This window comes from Toxotes jaculatrix, chromosome 1 (genome assembly GCF_017976425.1).
Source record: "Toxotes jaculatrix isolate fToxJac2 chromosome 1, fToxJac2.pri, whole genome shotgun sequence".
Classification (NCBI taxonomy): domain Eukaryota; kingdom Metazoa; phylum Chordata; class Actinopteri; family Toxotidae; genus Toxotes; species Toxotes jaculatrix.
The window spans coordinates 5241712-5260801 of record NC_054394.1 but is presented as its reverse complement, the minus strand read 5'-3'; the positions used below and the strand labels follow the sequence as shown (position 1 = coordinate 5260801).

Genomic DNA, 19090 nt, shown 5'->3' with positions numbered 1-19090 from the left:
TGCAAAGTATAAAGGTTAAGCTGCTTTGGAAAGGTTTATGTGTGCATTTGTGTTTATGCTTTTTTGCATCTGTGTATGTGTGACAGTGGGTGCTGGGTTTTATCTCTGTTGTAAATGTGTGTGAATGTGTGCATCAGAGTGACTGAGTGCCTGTGCAAGTTTGGGAAAGAAGAGGTGAAAAGATCAAGAACAAATGCTTTTTTTCCCCCGCAGAGAACAAAATGCCTCTGTGACATTCCTGCTTGTTATTAGGTCAGTAATTCCACTGGGAGGATCACAGATGTAGAACTAATTTTCGCCGTCCCCCTGAATGCTGACCAGTTGAGTTTTAACACTACTTTTTATTCAGGTTGGATCTCAGGCCATTCTTTTTTACCAGGATGGTGATTTTCCTCAAGAGTCAGAAGTAAAATATAAATAACAAAATATCAAAAACAAAAAAAATCAGTACAGCAGAATAGATGGCCTTTGCTTTCCTGACACTAAATTTCCTTTCATTTCAAAGCCTTCTCCTTTACATGACTGCATGTTTTACCGTATGCATGTGAGCTGTCAGCTGTGCTACAATAACATAAGAAAGCCTGCAGAAAGAAAGATTTCCACTACATCTATGTAATTACACTCAACCATAAAAAAAGAAAAAAATATAATAAAGACAAAGATGTAAAGCAAACACGTTTAAGATCCAAAGCAGATTCTGGCAATGCTTGTCACAATATCAATATTTTGGAATAAAATACAGTCACAGCTATGCCATGAAATCCAGCAGTTCGTGTCAGACAGCTGTAGTGACTGCCAGATGTCACATCGCTTTTTATTTGTGATCAGTCAGGTAGAAAACGACAGAGCACAGGCTCCAGAGAGAAGCAATACTGAGGGAGTATTTCATGGAGTGCACCTGAAATGTTGTTGGTTGGATGCATTAAGTACAGCTAAGGGGTTGTTTTTCTCCTGAGTGCAGAGGACATGGCAGCCCACCAGAGCACTCGCCCCGAGTGGTTTAGACTCAGACTGGTTTGGTCTGGTCCAGCTGGAGGGGAGATTGAGACGGAGAGTGATTCTAATCAGAGCGGTCGACTTGAGAGCTCTTTCAGAGGGTGATCAGATGAACGTTCACAGTTATGCTGCTATTACTGCTGCCACTCTTCCAATATACGTCCACCTTTCTTTCTGGGAGCCCCGTCTCTTACCAGTTTTTAAAACACTAATTTGGAGAATAAAAGACTCGGAGTGAGAGAAAAACAGACAGAAGGAGGGAGGAGGACAATAGTAGGCTGATAAGTGTAATTTATGACTATTCCAAGTGTAAAGACCAACGAGCTGCATGTGTTGCAACTGCTACATTCACTATTCTTTTCGCAAGAATACTTGTTTTTCACCTTTTTTCAGTTTCCTTGATAAATCTTGAAAAATAGAGAGCTATGAGCTAATAAGTTAACTGTTCAAGAATTTGGTCTCACAGCCAAAAAACAAAGTTTTTATACAATAACAGCTCGTTTGTTTCTTTCACCACTTTTTAGTAGGTCATCTGAATAAATACCAAAACACTATGTTATATGTATATATAAAATATTATGTATTTAGAGCTGCAATGACTGGTAGATTAACTGGTGAGTTGATGGTCAGAAAAATAACATGCATTTATAAATAATTAACCATTTAATTTAATTCATTAAAAAAAGAAAAAAAAATTAATAGCAATATACACTGTATACACTGCAAACAAACTAAATCTGTAAAGTCCAAATATTTTGCTGATCAACTGGTGAAGCTTTTGTCCACATTCTCCTTTACTTAGAACATATTTCTGTTCTTGTAAGATGCATTATTGAAGCTACAGCCTTCTGTCAGCCAGTACTGTGTATGTAGAGGATTAAAACCTTCCAGTCCATAATCATATTATCAGCCAAAAGCTCAGAGTTATAGGCTAAAACAAACCATGGCTAAAAGTAAAATGAAATGGTCTTTGTTAAGGGTGATGCATCATATGAAGCCCTCCATGACAATAGCGTGTTTCATCTCATCCCCTCACAAAGCAAACACTTGACATAGGTGATAGATCACACTCATCTTGAGGATTTGCACATGGGTAAAAATGTTCATTTGGACTTCAGAGAAAATCACAGAGACAAAACAATGTGCTGTGACAAAATTCAAACTGGCAAGTAAATGTGTGGTTGTGTGTGTATTCTTTCAGCAGTTATTTTCCCTGTTGATCAGTGGTTTTACAGGAATTGTCAGATGATTAATGCAGCACTCTATTAGCCAGTTCTCCTTCTTCTTTCTCTTACAGAATAAAATCTGAAAGTTTGAGACTGATCTTTTTTAAGAAAAAAAAAAGAACATTTTTCAAAAGACTCTATTCTGTTTCTCTGACTGCAGTGGATTTTTTTTTTTTTTTTTGGCCTGACAGTCACACAAAGCCCTTGAGCAACAATCCATTCTGAAAATAACAACTTCTCCACAAAATTATAAAATTAAATTAAAAGTATAATGAACACAGTGAGTGTAAGTGAATGACCTTAGGCAAAATAAAAAATATAGATAGAGAGAGAAAGAAATAGACTATAAAAAGGCAAATAACCTGGTTCAGTAAGATGCAGCCAATGGCTCAGTCTTCTCTGCACCATGCTCAAAACATTTAACAAGTGCCAAGACAGGATGTTGATATCTGGACAGTTTCATAGCAGCAAATGTGTGAAGAGATCATGTCAGCAGGGTGCTGCCATCTGCATGCACACTCATTCATTATTTAGTCACTTTTTCTTTCAATAATGATGCACTGGAGGAGGCGAATAACAAGAAAGGCAAACATAACTAGCTGTTAATACTGCACATCATTCAGAGGAAAATGCTATTTTTAGATTATTAAATTTAATGATACACAGGACTTTTATACACTTGATTTCTCACGCTGGCTTCCTTAACTTTGTCTGTCTATCTCCCTCTAAAACACAGGCATGCACCAACAAATGCGGGAGCACTATGACATGAAATAAGGACAGAGAGAGGCAAAAGATGTTATTATACATGAAATATACTTCTCTTTTTACCAGGGGAGGAACATCATGCAACCTCAGGGCTCAATTCCTCCTGGCAATCTCATCACTAAACATGAGGATGCCACCAGAAAAGGAAAGAAAAAAAAAAGAAAACGTAGAATGAACCGGCTCTGCTCTATAGCCTCAGCCAATCTATGAAACCCAGCCTGCTCTCTGCTCGCCATGCAATTACACACAACCTGTTGAGTGTTGTCCCGGGAATGCGGTCAGCAAGTCGCTGGAGAATTAATGAAATGCCAAGATGGAGGGAGAGAAATTGCCTGTATAACCTATCCTCAAGGTGCCCTTGTGGTATTTCCAAGAATAAGTCACACAAGAGGAGAATATAGCAGTGCTGGTAACACAGTGAAAGAAAAAGTTGTGCTGCCTTCAACTCATAATCTCCCTTTATTTTTTATTTTTTTTTGGTACATCTGTGGAAATGAGAGCAATCATTGAGTCGCTTCGTCACTGCCAAAGACACTACCACGGTCTCCAAAGGTCACAGGCTGGCATGAAGAGATTTAATTGCATGCCTCAGTGTCATCCCTTTTATTAAAACAACTTCTTATGTCCTGAAAAGACTCATTTGTTAACCTATTCTCTCCATTGCTTCTTGAAGTTAAACTAAAGAGCTTTTTCTTTTTCAAGTTTTGTATTGCTCTGGTCAGTCAATAGCAAGGTTAAGTAGTGAAGCTGAAGTTTTTTCAGTAGCTCATTGTTAACTGCATTCATTCTCGTACCTGACAAGGCTCCCAGAAGAGTCCGGATCCCTGGCGGTGACTGTCCCTATAACCGTGTTGATGGGGGCATTCTCGTTCACTTCCAGTAAGTACACGGGTTTGGAGAAAACAGGAGGTTCATCTGAGTCTTCAACCACAATCTTCACTGTGGCCGTATCCTTGAAGGGCCCGCTGCTGCTGGGTTCAGGGCGGATGTTGGTGGCCTCGACTTTTAGAGTGTAGGCTCTCTTGCTCTCGTAGTCTAAAGGCTGCAGGAGGGGAAAAAAGAGAAATGATCAAAAACGGCTTCAGCAGGGGTGTCATCCTGCCTTTCTATTCAAATCACACATGTAAAATCCACTGGTGGAAAGTATATCACACACACGTAATGTAACTATGTACGGTTTTGAGAAGCCTTATACACAGTAGTATCACAAAATGTACTTATATTCCACAGCATTTATCCGATAGCTGCACCTTTCCAATAAAAAAATCATATTTTTACAGAAAAACATGATCAGCTCATGAAATATGATCCATTGTTATAGATTAATGGGACACTCCATGAATTTCATGTATTACATTCAGTTTACTAATGACATTATTACTGATTCTGTCATCAAGGTAACCTCGACTTGTGCAAAGACAACAAAAAAAACTTGCTTTACAAACTAGGTGAGAGATCTGGATTTTCACTAGGCAGGAAGGATGTAATGAAGGACACTGTCAGATTTCATTATAGGGAATACAGAATCCAGTGAAGAATAGTAGTAGTACTACTACAGAAGTATGTAAATACTTTTACTTTTGATACTGTTGCTGAAAATGCTTCTCTGTTAAATAAAAGTGCTTTTCCTGTAAATAAGAATTTCTGTGGCATCCAACTATTTTCTTTTTTTTTAAAGTTCTCCACCAAAAAAAAAATCATGCCATCAAAATAATTTAAAGGAGCTATAATCACACACAAAAATAACAATAAAAAAATATATACACACAGGGGACCTTGATCTGAAGAGAGAGAGTTTGTGAAAGACTGTGATCTTGTCTATGGTATCAGCAAACAGAATTTATTTGATCATCATTTTGATTTAAATCAGTCGCAATAATCGTAATTTCCAGAGCTGCACAACCTGAAAAATATTTTCCAGCCTTTATCTGCATGAAAGAACACAAATCTCCCTGCTAGTGCTCTCTGTGACAGCAGATTATTAGAGCTTTCATATTGCTATCACAACCAGCTCACATAAAATAAATGAGAACAGGTGCTTATTCAAGATGATCAAAAAAATGTGTAATTTTTCAAAGAGAAATAAAAACAATTTTGTACAGGACATGCCACTGTGTGACTGACATATCTGTTTAATCCCTGTTTTCAGTTGCTATACAGTATTTCTTTTACAGATGGCTCTTCATTAATATTTAAGAGAAAGAGGAAAGTCACAATTTTACTCTCTTGGCATCTCCGAGGACACCCCAGACTGTCACAATTTCATTCTGAATCACCTCTGGTCGCTCTCATACTACTGGAATAATGGGATCAAGTCACTTCCACGCTCCATAACCAGGATTTATAGGGAAATCAAAACTGGGCCTTGCCGCTTGAGGGGATAGGAGCTGGCTTGGGGAAAGAGGAGGACTAAGAGGAGGGAGATGAACAAAACGAGAAATGTATTCAGTCATAGGAAGAGGGAGGGAGCAAGAGGAATTGTCCCTGAGGTCAGACAGGGCCAGTGCTGAGAGCTCCAGGGACAGAGGGGGCAGGTGGGTGGAGGGGTGTCTAGGGGTCCAGCTGTGAGACAGTAGCAGCAGCCGGGGGGACGGAAGAGGCGACCCAGGGCTTTGACTTCCACCCTCCTACACTCCTGGCATCAGGACACTAGTAGACAGACCTAAGCCCCTGAAGCCTCTCCAAGCCCCACTCCTCCACGGTCGGAGAAGCTATTTGGAACACTTTCATTATTAACCCCCCCCCCCCCCCGCCTCACTCCTGACACCAAGCTCCCCCCCCTCCATTCCTTCCTTTTCTCTCTCTCTCTCTGATCGTGCCGTCTGTGCTGAGAAAGTGCAGAGTGTGGCTGGACCTCGAGCCAATGGATTGCACTATTCAGAGGGTAGTGGAGAGTAAGAGCCTGTAAGGTTGTTGGTGGAAAGTCAAAATGATTATATGGAAATGGAGAGAGGGGAGAGACCTAAGTTCTAATTTAAATTATTATTTATTATATTATAAGTCACTTTTCTTTTTCTTTCTTTCTTTCATTTGCTCTTTCTTTCTTTTCTTGTCAGTAGTTACAAATTTTACTGCTTGTTTGTTTTTTGTTGTTTTTTTTGCAAAAAACACATCAGAGCACAACAGAAATACTCTCATAAAGCTGTTAGCAAACAGTTGGCTATACATTCAGCAGACATGGCACAAAACATTTGGATTTTTGTTGTGGCCACATGATTAATGTTTAGCATTCACTCTCCTTTTAGCTCTGTTTTGTTCTCCACTGAGAATTATTTTATTCTCTTTAGCTAAATCAACAGTTGTGAGCTGTAAAACCAAAACAATGAGCTAATGAACATTGAAACAACCCATAGCTGAACTGGGTGATAAATCCCTGTGGGTTTTGTGCTTTCAATTGACCAATTTCACACTGTACAGAGTAATATGATCTTTTTTTTAAAATATAAAAATATTAGTATTTTCAAATTAACAATTTTATATGAGAATAGTAAGTAGTTTATGTGAGCTGCTTTTCACCTTTAAATAAGTAATATACCAAAGTACTCCACATTAAATTCAGGAAAATAGACTCACATTACTTCACCTCCTCTTATCAAAATATTTCAGTGTTATTCCCTCTTGACAGCATGTAGAAACAACTCATTATATTAGTTCTCAACGTCCTAACAAAGAGCTGAAAGGGAAGGGGGGAGGGCTGTCACTGTTCCTGGCATATTTAATTACACCAAATCCACTTAAATGGTTTGAGGAAAACATAATGGTAAACAGCTTCTTTGATTAGCCTAGTAAAGTTTGATGAAAATGATTTTCAATATCAATTACAAAATCAAATAAAGCATCTATGCAAGCCGCTCTTTTAAACGCTGTATATTATCCAGGCCATGGAATCAGAATGCAAGTTATATTTTGACCCATTCAAATTATTAATTCAATAAATGCACACAGCGCTTTGAATGAGTAATCCAGAGAGAACCTCTTTGATTTTTATTAGTATGCATAGTGCTACTGTTGTACAGCTACTGTTGATTATTAAGAGATTCATAAGTGTAAAAAGAAAATGGCAGAGATATGTACCAGGCATTTTGGAATCAAGGTTGCATAGCCAGTTTACATTCTTGTATGTTCCTGGTAAACAACATGGTTTAACTGAGCTGACTTCTAAACAGGGATAGCATACTTACTCTAAGCAACAAAGAGACATTCTTGTTTCTCCTGTGTTACACCCCCTCGCCGTCGTGTTCCACACCACAACCCTGCTGTGTCATTCTTCGGTCTCTCTCAAGCGTTAGCATCAAATCAGTATGTACACGGACCATTTAGAGACTTCAAAGTTCAGCGCTGGCTGCAGGGGTGAAAGCTCAGCATCCCACTAACATCCCTCGACAGGCCTGGGGGCTGGCAGATAAAAAGCTTAAAACCCAAACAGCAAAGAATCTCTGGCCTGGTTTGTGCTTCTCCAGCCTCAGTTAGATCAATATGTTTTAACCTTGCCGCAAAGGATCTTTAATAATTTGAATTCTGCATTAGATGACACTTTATAGACCTGTACAGCTGTAGACAGGAACAGGGTGTGTTGGAGAAAGAGTTACACTGAATCTTTTCTTCTGTCACCCTGGTTGAAGGATAACACTGGTGAGGATATAGAACAAAAGAGCAAAAGCAAAGCAACTGCTTCTTTTAACTCATCTAAACTTGAGACGCTGCTGTCTGGAGGGATGCAAAAACACTAAGTGTGCATATGCTTTGCTACTTTCCCAACACATTATCATCTATCTTGCATTAGTGATGTAGGCAACCAACTCAGGGCCGCAGAGAGAAAGCTGAGCAGACATGGGAAGAGTGAGGCTCTCTGCGGGACATGGAAGTGGAGGTTGCCTAAAAGACTAACACATTTGACATTTGCTTTGTCAACAGTTTGAGATTTTATGACTTTGTGTCGAGTTCGTTCTCCAACACTGATGTTTTCTTTAGTGGCAGTGAATTGTAGTCCCGGCAGATTGCCTTAGCTCTTATACATTCCACCTCCCACACAGTTCATTGTTCACACTTTGACAAAGTCACACCACATGTCCTTGGGGTAATGTCATTTTACATCACAACACAATGGCATTCTGTATTTGAGTGATGTATGGCTGTTCTCTCCAGACACTGAACCAACCATGACTCAAGACTTGGGAACGCCCATCCATCAATCATGTGTATGATTCAATATATGCAAACATCCTCTACCAAGCAGAGCGTCTATAGACTTAGAATACAGAATACATACATATATAAATAGCATGTGCTTTGGTATCTTTGATACCATGTGTTCAAATCTCAGTTTGATTTTCCACAGATGTCCTTGAGATGCAGCTTTGTCTAAACTAGCTTGCAGGTCACAGTGTTATTAAAATGCATTGCGGTTTTCAAATGTAAATTTCAAATACTTTGGTATTGAGGAACATACAAGATTGCGCGCACTACATGTCTGCAGGCGAGCACTGATATCCAGGCTCAAACTTCTACTTCTGCTTTTATCCTGGAGGAAATATTCATACTGCATTTGAACTGTATATACAGAAACTTATTATATCGTGTGAAATTGTGAGAAAATGACTGAGAGCCTGGCACACATATTCTATCAGCAGCAAATCAGGTGTCTTAGTCTCTGCAATACTTTTATCTGATGAATACAAGGCTACTAATTCCAATACTAGCTTCACCAATATCACATGTATCATGTCATCCTGCGCTAATGTGTTTGCCTTGAGGTAAAACAAAATCAGGTTTTATGACAGGAGTGTTGCTGTGATCATACACCTGGGAATATCATGATGAACAAATTTAATGTGTATTGTCCTTTCTTCCTGTAACAACTACTGCCAGTGCACCCTTGAGCAAGCCAATTTTCCAGCAACTGCTCTGATGAAGTTTCTTTGCGGACACAGTTAAAAATCAGCTTTATTCACATAGAAGAACAACAGTCAGCTTTAGGTTCAGTCCATCTGCTCTTATGGTGACGGTGATGTGGGCATCAGCAAAACAATCCCACAGCCAAAACAAGATTGCAAAACTGTGATGTGAACATAAGAGTGTATTGTAACAGAAAAACTACTTCATACCTCTTATTTTTCACATATTTGCCATATTTGTTTGAATGTCCACACAGAGAAAGTCCAGCAAGAAAATTCACCCAAAAACATGTGAAAGTGATGTTTGAATTTACTGTGACCACTTTTTTTTTCTGTCACAGATTGGAATAGACAAAAAGAGGTTTTAGCAATATATCCAGAAAAGCAAATGCTCCTTTAGCCTCCAAGCTACTCAGGGGGAAAGTGTTTTAATATTTAATGCTATACTTTTGAGTGAAGCCTTCTCCAAAATGCTAAGGCACAGAATTTCACTAGAAGTGGCACTGAACAGGCAGAACACTCTGCCCTTATGCTAGCATGCCATTTAGCATTAAAAACATTATTTTTTCATACAGCATTTGCTTATGTCTTAAAATCATTAGCTGTAGTAGTTTGATGCAGCTGCTGTAGCTATCTAAAGACCTTTCTAGCAGATATTAGTGAATGCACCTTGTAGCTCCTGCACCCTGAAACCCATGGCACTGCTGTGTTTGACAGTCAGTCAGTGACTTTCAAAGACAGAGGGCATAAGGAGGTGACTTTAGCCATTTTCAACTGTTTTAGGCCTTACCTTTTTCAGGCGGAGAATGCCCTCTTGTGTCTGCGTGTCCGTAACAATCTCAAACATGCCTTGGTCGTCTCCCTCGATGATGCTGTATGTTGACTTCGCATTCTCGCCGATGTCTCGATCGTTTGCCTTCACCTTGCCGCCCATTTTCCCTATCGGTAGGTCTTCGGGGATTACAAACTCATACAAACCTGGGGAGGAAGAGACATAGCTCTTTGGTTTCTAGAAATGTTGATGAAATTAAACAAAATTGTGGAAGCATATTACAGTACTGCATCATCATTAGACACTACAGCGGTTAGAGGAGTTAGCTTCTGAGGAGCCTGTTTGATGAAATTTACAAAGTAACATTTATTTTTCCCAATTATGACCAATCAGAGAAATACTCATTTAGAGCAGCAGTAATTTGTTTCTCCTCACAATTCAATTTGGGACGTTTACAGTCATGGAGTTACTTACTTTTAGAGAACTTTGGTGGATTGTCGTTGATGTCCGTTAGCGTGACGGTGACCGTCGTAGTTCCAGACAAGCCCCCCATGTGACCTCCCATGTCCTTAGCCTGAATGACCACCAGGTACTCCTCTCTCATTTCCCGATCCATCCCATGGAGAGCAATTTTTATGGTCGCTGGTGGTGGAAACAGTTCATAACACATTAATGCAATTATAAACATGACTGATATACTCTGCACATCATTTTAATGAGGCTCATGCGATTATGCACAAGCAAGAACACGAAAAAGCAAGACATACACTAACCTTCATGCCACCTTACTCTCTGGGTTATAAGGTGCATTATTTTGGACCACGACTTTACAAAACAAGGACTCCATACCAAGCAGAGGTAAAGAACTCCCTGCAGGTTTACTCTCTGAAAAAGCACAGTGTGTGTGAGCATAGCAAGGCGGTCATGACTGAGCCAGTTCCAGCACTGAGAATCAGCTGTGTTTGTTTTCAAATGCGTTGTTTCGCTGTCTGTAGTCATTTGTATTCTGATTGAGTGTGAATTATGCTGTCTGTCTTGTATAATCTTGAATATTGTATGCAGAATGGACCTTATTGACTCTGTCACAGTGCTGAATATAAAAAGGGCTCAGCACCGGCATATACGGATAATCCACTCAGGAAACAGAGGCCCGCAGGATCATCAAATGAATATAAAACCCCTCATAAAAGCCAAGCTTTGGCATGACACCCTGCCTTGGTCCTGAGCTGCCTCAGACAATGAGAATATGCTTGGGTATGATGAAAAACATGGGAGGGTTTAGGATGTTGTCTGTGCCTCCATTTTCTATTCTTGAGATAGATTTTCCTTAGAGATGTAACACAATTTCAGGGTCAGTTTTCCTTTCGGAGGTCACACACAACTCTGATGATCTAACAACTATGGAACAGAGAAGGAGAAGAGATGGATATTTTAAATAAAATAACTACCTAGCCTCATCAGCAAAGATTGGGGGAGGGAGCAACAGCCTTGTTGTTAAGAAAATTAAAAATAAATAAATAGGTATCTTATCAAATACAACAAACATTTTTACCATTGTTTCACTGGAGTTGGGGCATTTTTTCCTCCACCACAAGCATTACATATTGCTATTACTATCATTCCCTAAGCTCTGTAAATTATTAACGTCTGCCCAGTAATAACCAAACAAGCAATTTTCTTGACAAAAAAATGTTGCATTTTGTGACCATGGGATCAGCTCAACTGAGCAGCTGGTCACACTGGTACCATAGACCACTACGCCCAGACACAAGACCATACGTTTACTTTCACACATTACTTCTCAACCTGTATTTTATGGATGTTTCTGTCCACTGGGTGTGATGTTGGTTTTATTTCTTTGGGGCCACATTGACAGAACACCACACAAAAATAATAGTAATGCTAATTGCAAAATTAAGTTTTTTTCTCCCAAAATACCTGTTTATGCTTAACTTCTGAACTTATGCAAACCCAGTATGAAAGAAGAAAAATGCAGTGGCAACCATTTCAACTTTACTTTAAGATGAAAAACAAACATAGAAGTGACCTGGAAAGCACTGACATTCCAACAAAACATTTGATGTTTTATATGTTATATGGGCTATCCATGAGCAAATGTATATTCTTTTGTTTGCCTATTCATTAACAAAGAAAAATAGTAAGTATGTAATATATAGATGTTCACATTTTGGGTCAGTTAGACCCTATTAGACTTCTTATGAACAAACTCCAACTTTCAACCAGCAACTTACAACACCTGTCACTGTACAACATACACTCAGCAAGCACTTTATTGGGAACATCATACTAAGACTGGGTAGTTCCTCCCTTTGCTCTCATTGATTCCACAAGATGTTGGAAACTTCCCTTTGAGATTCTGCTCCATGTTGACATGATTAACATCATTTCTGAAGATTTGTCAGCTGCACATTCAAGCTGCTTCCCCAATCTCCTGTTCTATCACATCCCAAAGGTGTTCTACTGGATTCAGACCTGGAGACTGGGGAGGACACTGAAGTTCACTGAACTCACTGTTACGTTCTTGAAACCAGTTTGAGACAACGTTAGCTTTCTGACATGTAGCATTATCCTGCTGGAAGCAGCCATTAGAGGATGGTAAACTGTGACCATAAAGGGATGAACATGGTCAGCAACAATACTCAGAGATGGGTTCGTGGATTCATGCTGTTGACGCCAGATTCTGACCCTACCATCTGCAGCCTCAGCAAAAATCCACATCCATCAGACCAGACTATGCTTTTTTCAGTCTTTAACTGTCTGGTTCTGGTGAGCCTGTGTCCACTGCAGCCTCAGATTTGTGTTCTTGGCTGACAGGACTGGAACCTGACGTGGTCTCTGCTGTTGTAGTCCATCCACCTCAAGGTTGGACATGTTGTTCATTCTGAGATGATTTTCTGCTCAGCACAGCTGTAAAGAGTGGTTATCTGAGTTACTGTAGCTTTTCTGTCAGCTCCAACCAGTGTGGTCATTCTCCTTTAACCTCACCCATCAACAAGACATTTCAGTCTGCAGAGCTGCTGCTCACTGGATGTTTTTGTTTTTGGCTCCACTCAGATTAAACTCCAGAGACTGTTGTGTGTGAAAATCTCAGGAGATCAGCAGTTTCAGAAATACTCAGACCAGCCCATCTCACTGAGATCACATTTTTTTCTCATTCTGATGTTTGATGTGAACATTAACTGAAGCTCCTGACCTGTACCTGCAAGACTGCACTGCTGCCACATGATTGGATAATTGCATGACTACGCAGGTGTGCAAGATTTTAGTGCGAGTTCTGACTCGCATCAACAAGGTACCTCCCTTTCACTCTCACAAACAAATGAATCCATAAATAAAAAGAGCAACACAAACAAGTCACTCGTACTCCCTCTTCCGCACACACACACACATAAACATACTTCAGTTATCCTGCTAGAAGCAACACTCTCATCTCTGTTGATCATCGTTAATTATTCAAATTAATTCCTAATCACTGAAAAGGGAGGATAGACAAACACTCATTTCCATAGATATTCGACTCAACATTTTTTTTTTTTTTCACCGACCATTAACCAAGTGATGAATTGGGGCATGGTGTTTATTTATTTATTGAATGCTTTTCATTTCCAATGTAGCGTTGTAAGTGTCAAATGCATTCTAATGGTTGTTTTCCCCTTACCTTTTATTTTTCATTAACATTCATTAAAACATCTGGCTCACTTGAATGAGCCATCTGCATGTGCTCCACAATCACACAAAGCATGAATGCTAATCCTTAAACTGTCCGTTCAGTGCGTTTTTCATAGCCACGTTCCGGTTGCAGATGCTTTGAGATCATGACGCCTATAGCAGTGAGGACGAGCCCAATTTCTATGAGCTGAACTGAGTGTTCATCCTAATTATGTACATACATTTTGAGACTGCCTTTCTTCCTGCTTGTTTATTGTGTGCTGTTTTCCAAATTGTGAGCAGTCGATTTCCATCTCATTTCTTATTAATGTAATTTCACCATTATTTAATCATATTGCTTACAGACACATGTTAAAAAGTCAGCTGAAAAAGCAATTAAAGATTCAATCTGGAATCTGCTTTGAGATAACTTTATGCACGATGACGCTGCTGAAGAGTTTGCCTTCTGAAAAGAAGAACTAATTATGATTATTATTATTATTATTTTGAATTCATAACCCATTGATGTTACACAGCAGCATATGAGTACTGGCCCATTTAGCATTTAGGGCGACCAATCAGCTGATGGAAACACAACTCATGATGCAAAGCTCAGCTTATATGAGTCTTGTAATTTTGCAGTTTTAATAATGAATTTCATGTAGCCCATTGTTGAATCATGGTGATATTGAGTATATCACAATCAGGCTGTGGGATTCAAAGATCAGATGACCAAGGTAAACCAGGACAAACATAATAGAGAAACCATTGTATTTGTCTTGATGTATTCCAGTGATAGAGGCATACTTTTATTCTGTGTAGCCCACGTGTATCGGTCTCACTCAGCACCATCTCGGCTGTTTAAGTATAAATTTTATCATGTAGATTCCAATCACCTGTGAATAATATTGTGTGTATATATAACACTTTTCCATTTGTGGTGCCATTAACTGTTGCCTGATGAAGCCTGACAAAGATCTCTGTGAGATCAAATGTTACCTTATTAAGTTTATTGCAAGCCACTGACACAGCATATGGGTCTTGTTTCTAATTCACTCAGCATATCAGCTGTGTGGGTGCTTTTTTTTTCTTATTTAATACATTAACATTTTTTTCTTACCATGTAGCAGCATTATTTCACATTTTAATTAAAGCTATTCACTCCTCAATTTGGTTATAGTGCCCCAAGTAATACACATTTATGCTCCAGTGTACTGTTTATGTTTTGAAAAATAAGCGAGTGTGTTGCTGTAGAGAGAAGGGGTAGAGAAGGGAGTGAGCCTGATGGGAGTCTGACTTAACAGCAGCCTCATGCAGCGATAATCTACAAGCTTTTCAAAAAACAGATGGGCTGCGTTACCTGCAGTCCTGTTGTTGTCACACAACTTTTTAAGCTATAACCAACATTGTCAGCTCCCTTTTAGTGTACATTTGGTGATGTTGTCCCTTACGGGCTTGCTGAAAAGGGGTGAGGTTACATAATAGCATCGACATATACACAGCGGTTAACAACACTCATTAACAGAGTTGCCGTGTGGTCTCCTGATTAGTGCTTTTGTAACTATAAATCCCTTTTTTGTCCTTTCAGAAAATATATGCATTTCAAACCTAATGCACCGCAACAGAGCGAGATTACTTCAGGTGGGCCAGCAGGTGGGGAAGCTGTTGCGTCTCCACCTGCTGGAACCTGTGCAACTTGTAGCACCTGCAGGCAGAGCACATGCACATTAGAAAGCCACCCTCTCACTCACTGCTGTCACCTCCGTCTTTCTTTTTCATTGAAATTCACAGAATTGGCAGCACAGAGACCTATGCTGCCAAAACTCAGGCAACATTGGGAGTGAATGTAAACTAATGTGAACCCAAACTATGAATATTAATGAAATGTTATTGACTCATAATGAATTTGTTGGTTAAAAGGTACTGTAAGTAGGATGACCCTCCACTCTAAATGCCAGCGTAGACACTTTCTGTTGATACACAGCAGAAGGTTCATGTAATGGTATATTGATGTAATCAGGATTTAGATGTCCTGTTAATGTTTCATCTCATGTTTAGATGTTTAGCAAGTAGCTTAGACGTCTCAGCCAAAAAGCAAAACTGATTTCCTCATTGATCATCCCTCTCTCCTAGAAATCCTGTTTATATAGTACTAAATTGTTTTACCAACTGTGGTTTGGAGGTAACATAATTGTTGCCTTGATTATGTTCAGAGGCAACATCATTTTTGAATGAATGACGCGTTGCATTTTTTACTGGCAACTGAGACACCAGGAGGTGGTTGGGGTGGGTGACAGGCATACAGAGCGCTCCACTGTCACACCAGAGACTGGGCTCACCAGGGAAGGGTGGTTTTAATTAAATGTAAATAAACATGTTGTCTCGCTATAGACTTTTTCTGTGTTAAACCAGACCACAACCTATAATGCTGCCAGTGCCTAAACATAACCAAGTGGATATTTTGCACTGCAAGATCTGCTATTCTGATAGAAAAATGTGTTGCCTGTGAACATTTTACTGATATGTTCAGTATGAAGATATTTGTGACTTCCCAGATATGTTAATTATCAGCTTTTCCTCATGTCAGTCAGCAGTATGTTTCCTTTTAACCATGTTTGCTGTTGCAAATTAGTTGCATAAGCGACTAACAAAAGTTTAGAAGTTGTTTGCACATTGGGCATTTAAAGTGTTACCACCATGCCAATAATATTAAGAGGTTCTTTATTAAGAACAAAGTTACAAATATTTTTGTTATTTATATTGTTGCTGGGGGTCTGGTACACAGTTGAGGTAGGACCTTATACTATAAATTTGCATCTATGTACATGAAGTTAGACCCTTCTGAGGTAAAGTTATTCATAGCTGTCATTTGGACATACTTACCTGGAGACTCAGTCAAACAGTGATAGCCCACTACTTGACCTAAGGCGACTCTGTAAGCTCATTTATCTAAGTTGAAGCAGGTAATGAATAAGGACAATGTTTAAATACTAAAAGGTTGTGGCCTAATGCGCCTGGCCCTGTCTGGAAGAAAAAAGACTATTGAAATAATCCTTAGATGTAATCACTGTCTCACTGTAAAGCCTATTTCTTTCCTTTTTGTCCCATTATGGGCGTGGTGTTCATTCATTACATTTTGTAATACATTATGCTCTCCATTGGTTAGAAACAGACAAAGGATTTGCACACTGTATTAATAGCTCCCATTAAATTTAATGAAGCAACGTTTCGATGTCACAGAGATCTTCTTCAGGCTTTGTCAGGCAAACAATGACTAACAGCACAAAGAGCTCCGTTGGTTAGCCTGCTCCACAGAGGTGTCACCCTTTTGTGTCTCCTCATAGAGATTATATTGGTCCTGTCTGTTATTGTGTGTGTCGCATTTAGCATGCTACGGCTTCTAATTTAATTTTAGTTCAAGGAATGCAACACGCAAAAGTCTAAAATACCCCAAAAAATACCAATACAAGCAGACCAGACAACTACTGTGCTCACCTGAATTAGGGTCCACAGAAAAGTATGGCTGCCCCTCCAATATACTGTAGACCAGTTTAGCGCTGTTCCCATATACTGGATCATCGGCATCTGTAGCTGTTACCCGGGTAACTGGTGTACCTGTAGGGCAGAGAGAAAGAGTTATGAACTGTAATTCTATAGGTTATCATCTCTACATCGCTGTGAATTGAAATTTGGAAGTGCTGAGCCAATCAGGATGAGATTATTTGACCCTGTGTAAGTTTTAATTGTTCAAAAGTCCTGCCTCATATGTGTCAGACTTGTTGATATTTACCCTGCCTTGCCAATTGTGCTTCTCCGAAATGGTGCCAGTTTACGTGAAATGTGAGTTTCTAAGCGCTTTATGTGTATATTGGTAATTTCATAAGTGAGGGACTGTATGCAAATTACTGAGTTCACTTTTAAAAAGCAATACATTGAGCAATTATCCACTGGACCCTCATCCTGATATGCAAAAACCTCAGCACCCTCCGCCATATAATATCAAAATAATATAACAGTGTTAAAATGGTACTGCTCATTGAATTAAAAAAAAATATATATATACATATATACACCTTTCTCTGCTTTCTCAACCTCTTCCCCAATATTTTTGCACAGTCCCTAATCAAAACAAAAGAGAAGGCAATTCAATGTTTCAGTCTTTTTCAGTCTGAACTAAAAACAACATGATATTTGAACCAGCATGTGCACCCATAAACAAACTGAAACTGGTAATGTGCCTCCCCATGCCCTTAATTTGTCTTCCAATCATGTGTGTACAGTTCTGGCGTCAAAGTGTCAATTACTTGTGGCAAATGTGACATGACTTCAGATGAAATATGTTATAATGGGTGTCTGGCCTGACTGAGCAAACCAGTCATGTCAGTGCTGATTAGTCATCTAGCCTCTTGTAATGCTAGCTTCTACTGGATATGTTAGCTACTGTGCAAATCAACATGACAGTGATGGATTTGTCACATACTTATTATAACACAGCAGGGAAAAGGAACCATATCTACTAATGGCCAAATCATACTTTATCATGCTTTTCACAGCTGTTGGCCTTAAACAACTGCAAAACGTGGATATGCACACCAACAGGTGTATTTCGGCCCTGGAAAACACCACTTGAGGTTGTAAGATAATCAAAAATACAGTATGTCATTAAGTCCTATCACTTAAAGCAAACCTCAAGCCTTGGCACAAACAAAACACTTCACCTTCTGTAAATAGTTTGCCCAATTAAAAACTTGGCTACAATATGTTAATGAAAGTGTTGGCACATGTGTTCTTAAAATGTAATATCACTATTAGGTTAATACTAGAGCAATCAGCCATTACCTTCACAGCAACAACACTCAGTGTAGCAAAAATGAGGTTCTTTATTAAACCTACTCTGTGAGGTTTGCAGGAAATGTATGCAGGGACCTTCATCAATATACCAAGTCTGCCAAACCCTCAAGGCAAATCAGAAAATAGATTAGTGACAATTCAATACGCCATTGACAGCTCCATTATAAGGTCTCAGGAAAAAAAAAACGAATATAAAGTGACTATTAACGCAATTAAATGTATCCATTTTAATTCACAGTGACCCAGCTTCACATCGGTCTCAGTGTGAGGGAGTTAGAGGGAGAGGGAAAAAGAAGGAGAAAAAAGATGCTGACATGCTGACAGTGAGCAACACACTAGCAGATGGTATGGTAATTGTTTCTGTGAAAGATGTTTAGAGGTGTTCTGACAACAAAGGGAGATGTCCCTTGTCGCAGACAGCGCAGGTCCTGCCACAGACGCCTAAGTCTGTCCACTGCAGACAAAAAAAAAAAAAGGCTTGTAGTAAAGACCTGTGCCAAATGCAAGTTTTGGCTCTGACTTTGTGATTCAAAGGTTCCAGTCATGAATTAAAACATGAAAAGGTGTGATGAACATGCCAGACGTGATGAAAACACAGTCCTTGAAAAGTTTACAGTGTGTAAACCCACAAATCAGACATCTGTATTCTGCTGGCATATTGGCTTTTGCTGGCCCTACAAGCACTGAAACAACCCCCAGCTGACCTGCTGACCAGTGTGCAGCACAGTGATGACCTAAGATACATCTAACATACAAGGAGTTCAAAACAAATTCCTGGAACATTATCTCAAAGAAAAGAAAGAATACTTCAACACAAACAACCACTGTAAAACAGAAAGGGTCTTTCATAAACAGCACTTCAGTGGAGATGTTTTTCCAGTTCACATGGTAGAGTTTTTGAACTTATCTCCCCC

At 39.3% G+C, this 19090-nt stretch overlaps 1 protein-coding gene across 1 annotated transcript in view; it reads right to left on the bottom strand.

Annotated features, from left to right (window-relative positions):
* The window catches only part of cdh8 (cadherin 8), an 87499-nt gene that overhangs the window by 14145 nt on the left and 54264 nt on the right, over nucleotides 1–19090 (bottom strand). Inside the window, exons 3-6 of the mRNA XM_041041065.1 lie at nucleotides 16821–16940; nucleotides 10131–10298; nucleotides 9675–9862; nucleotides 3785–4032 (exon numbers count right to left, since the gene is read on the bottom strand). Coding sequence (XP_040896999.1) covers nucleotides 3785–4032; nucleotides 9675–9862; nucleotides 10131–10298; nucleotides 16821–16940 — 724 coding nt within the window. The remainder of the gene's footprint in view (nucleotides 1–3784; nucleotides 4033–9674; nucleotides 9863–10130; nucleotides 10299–16820; nucleotides 16941–19090) is intronic.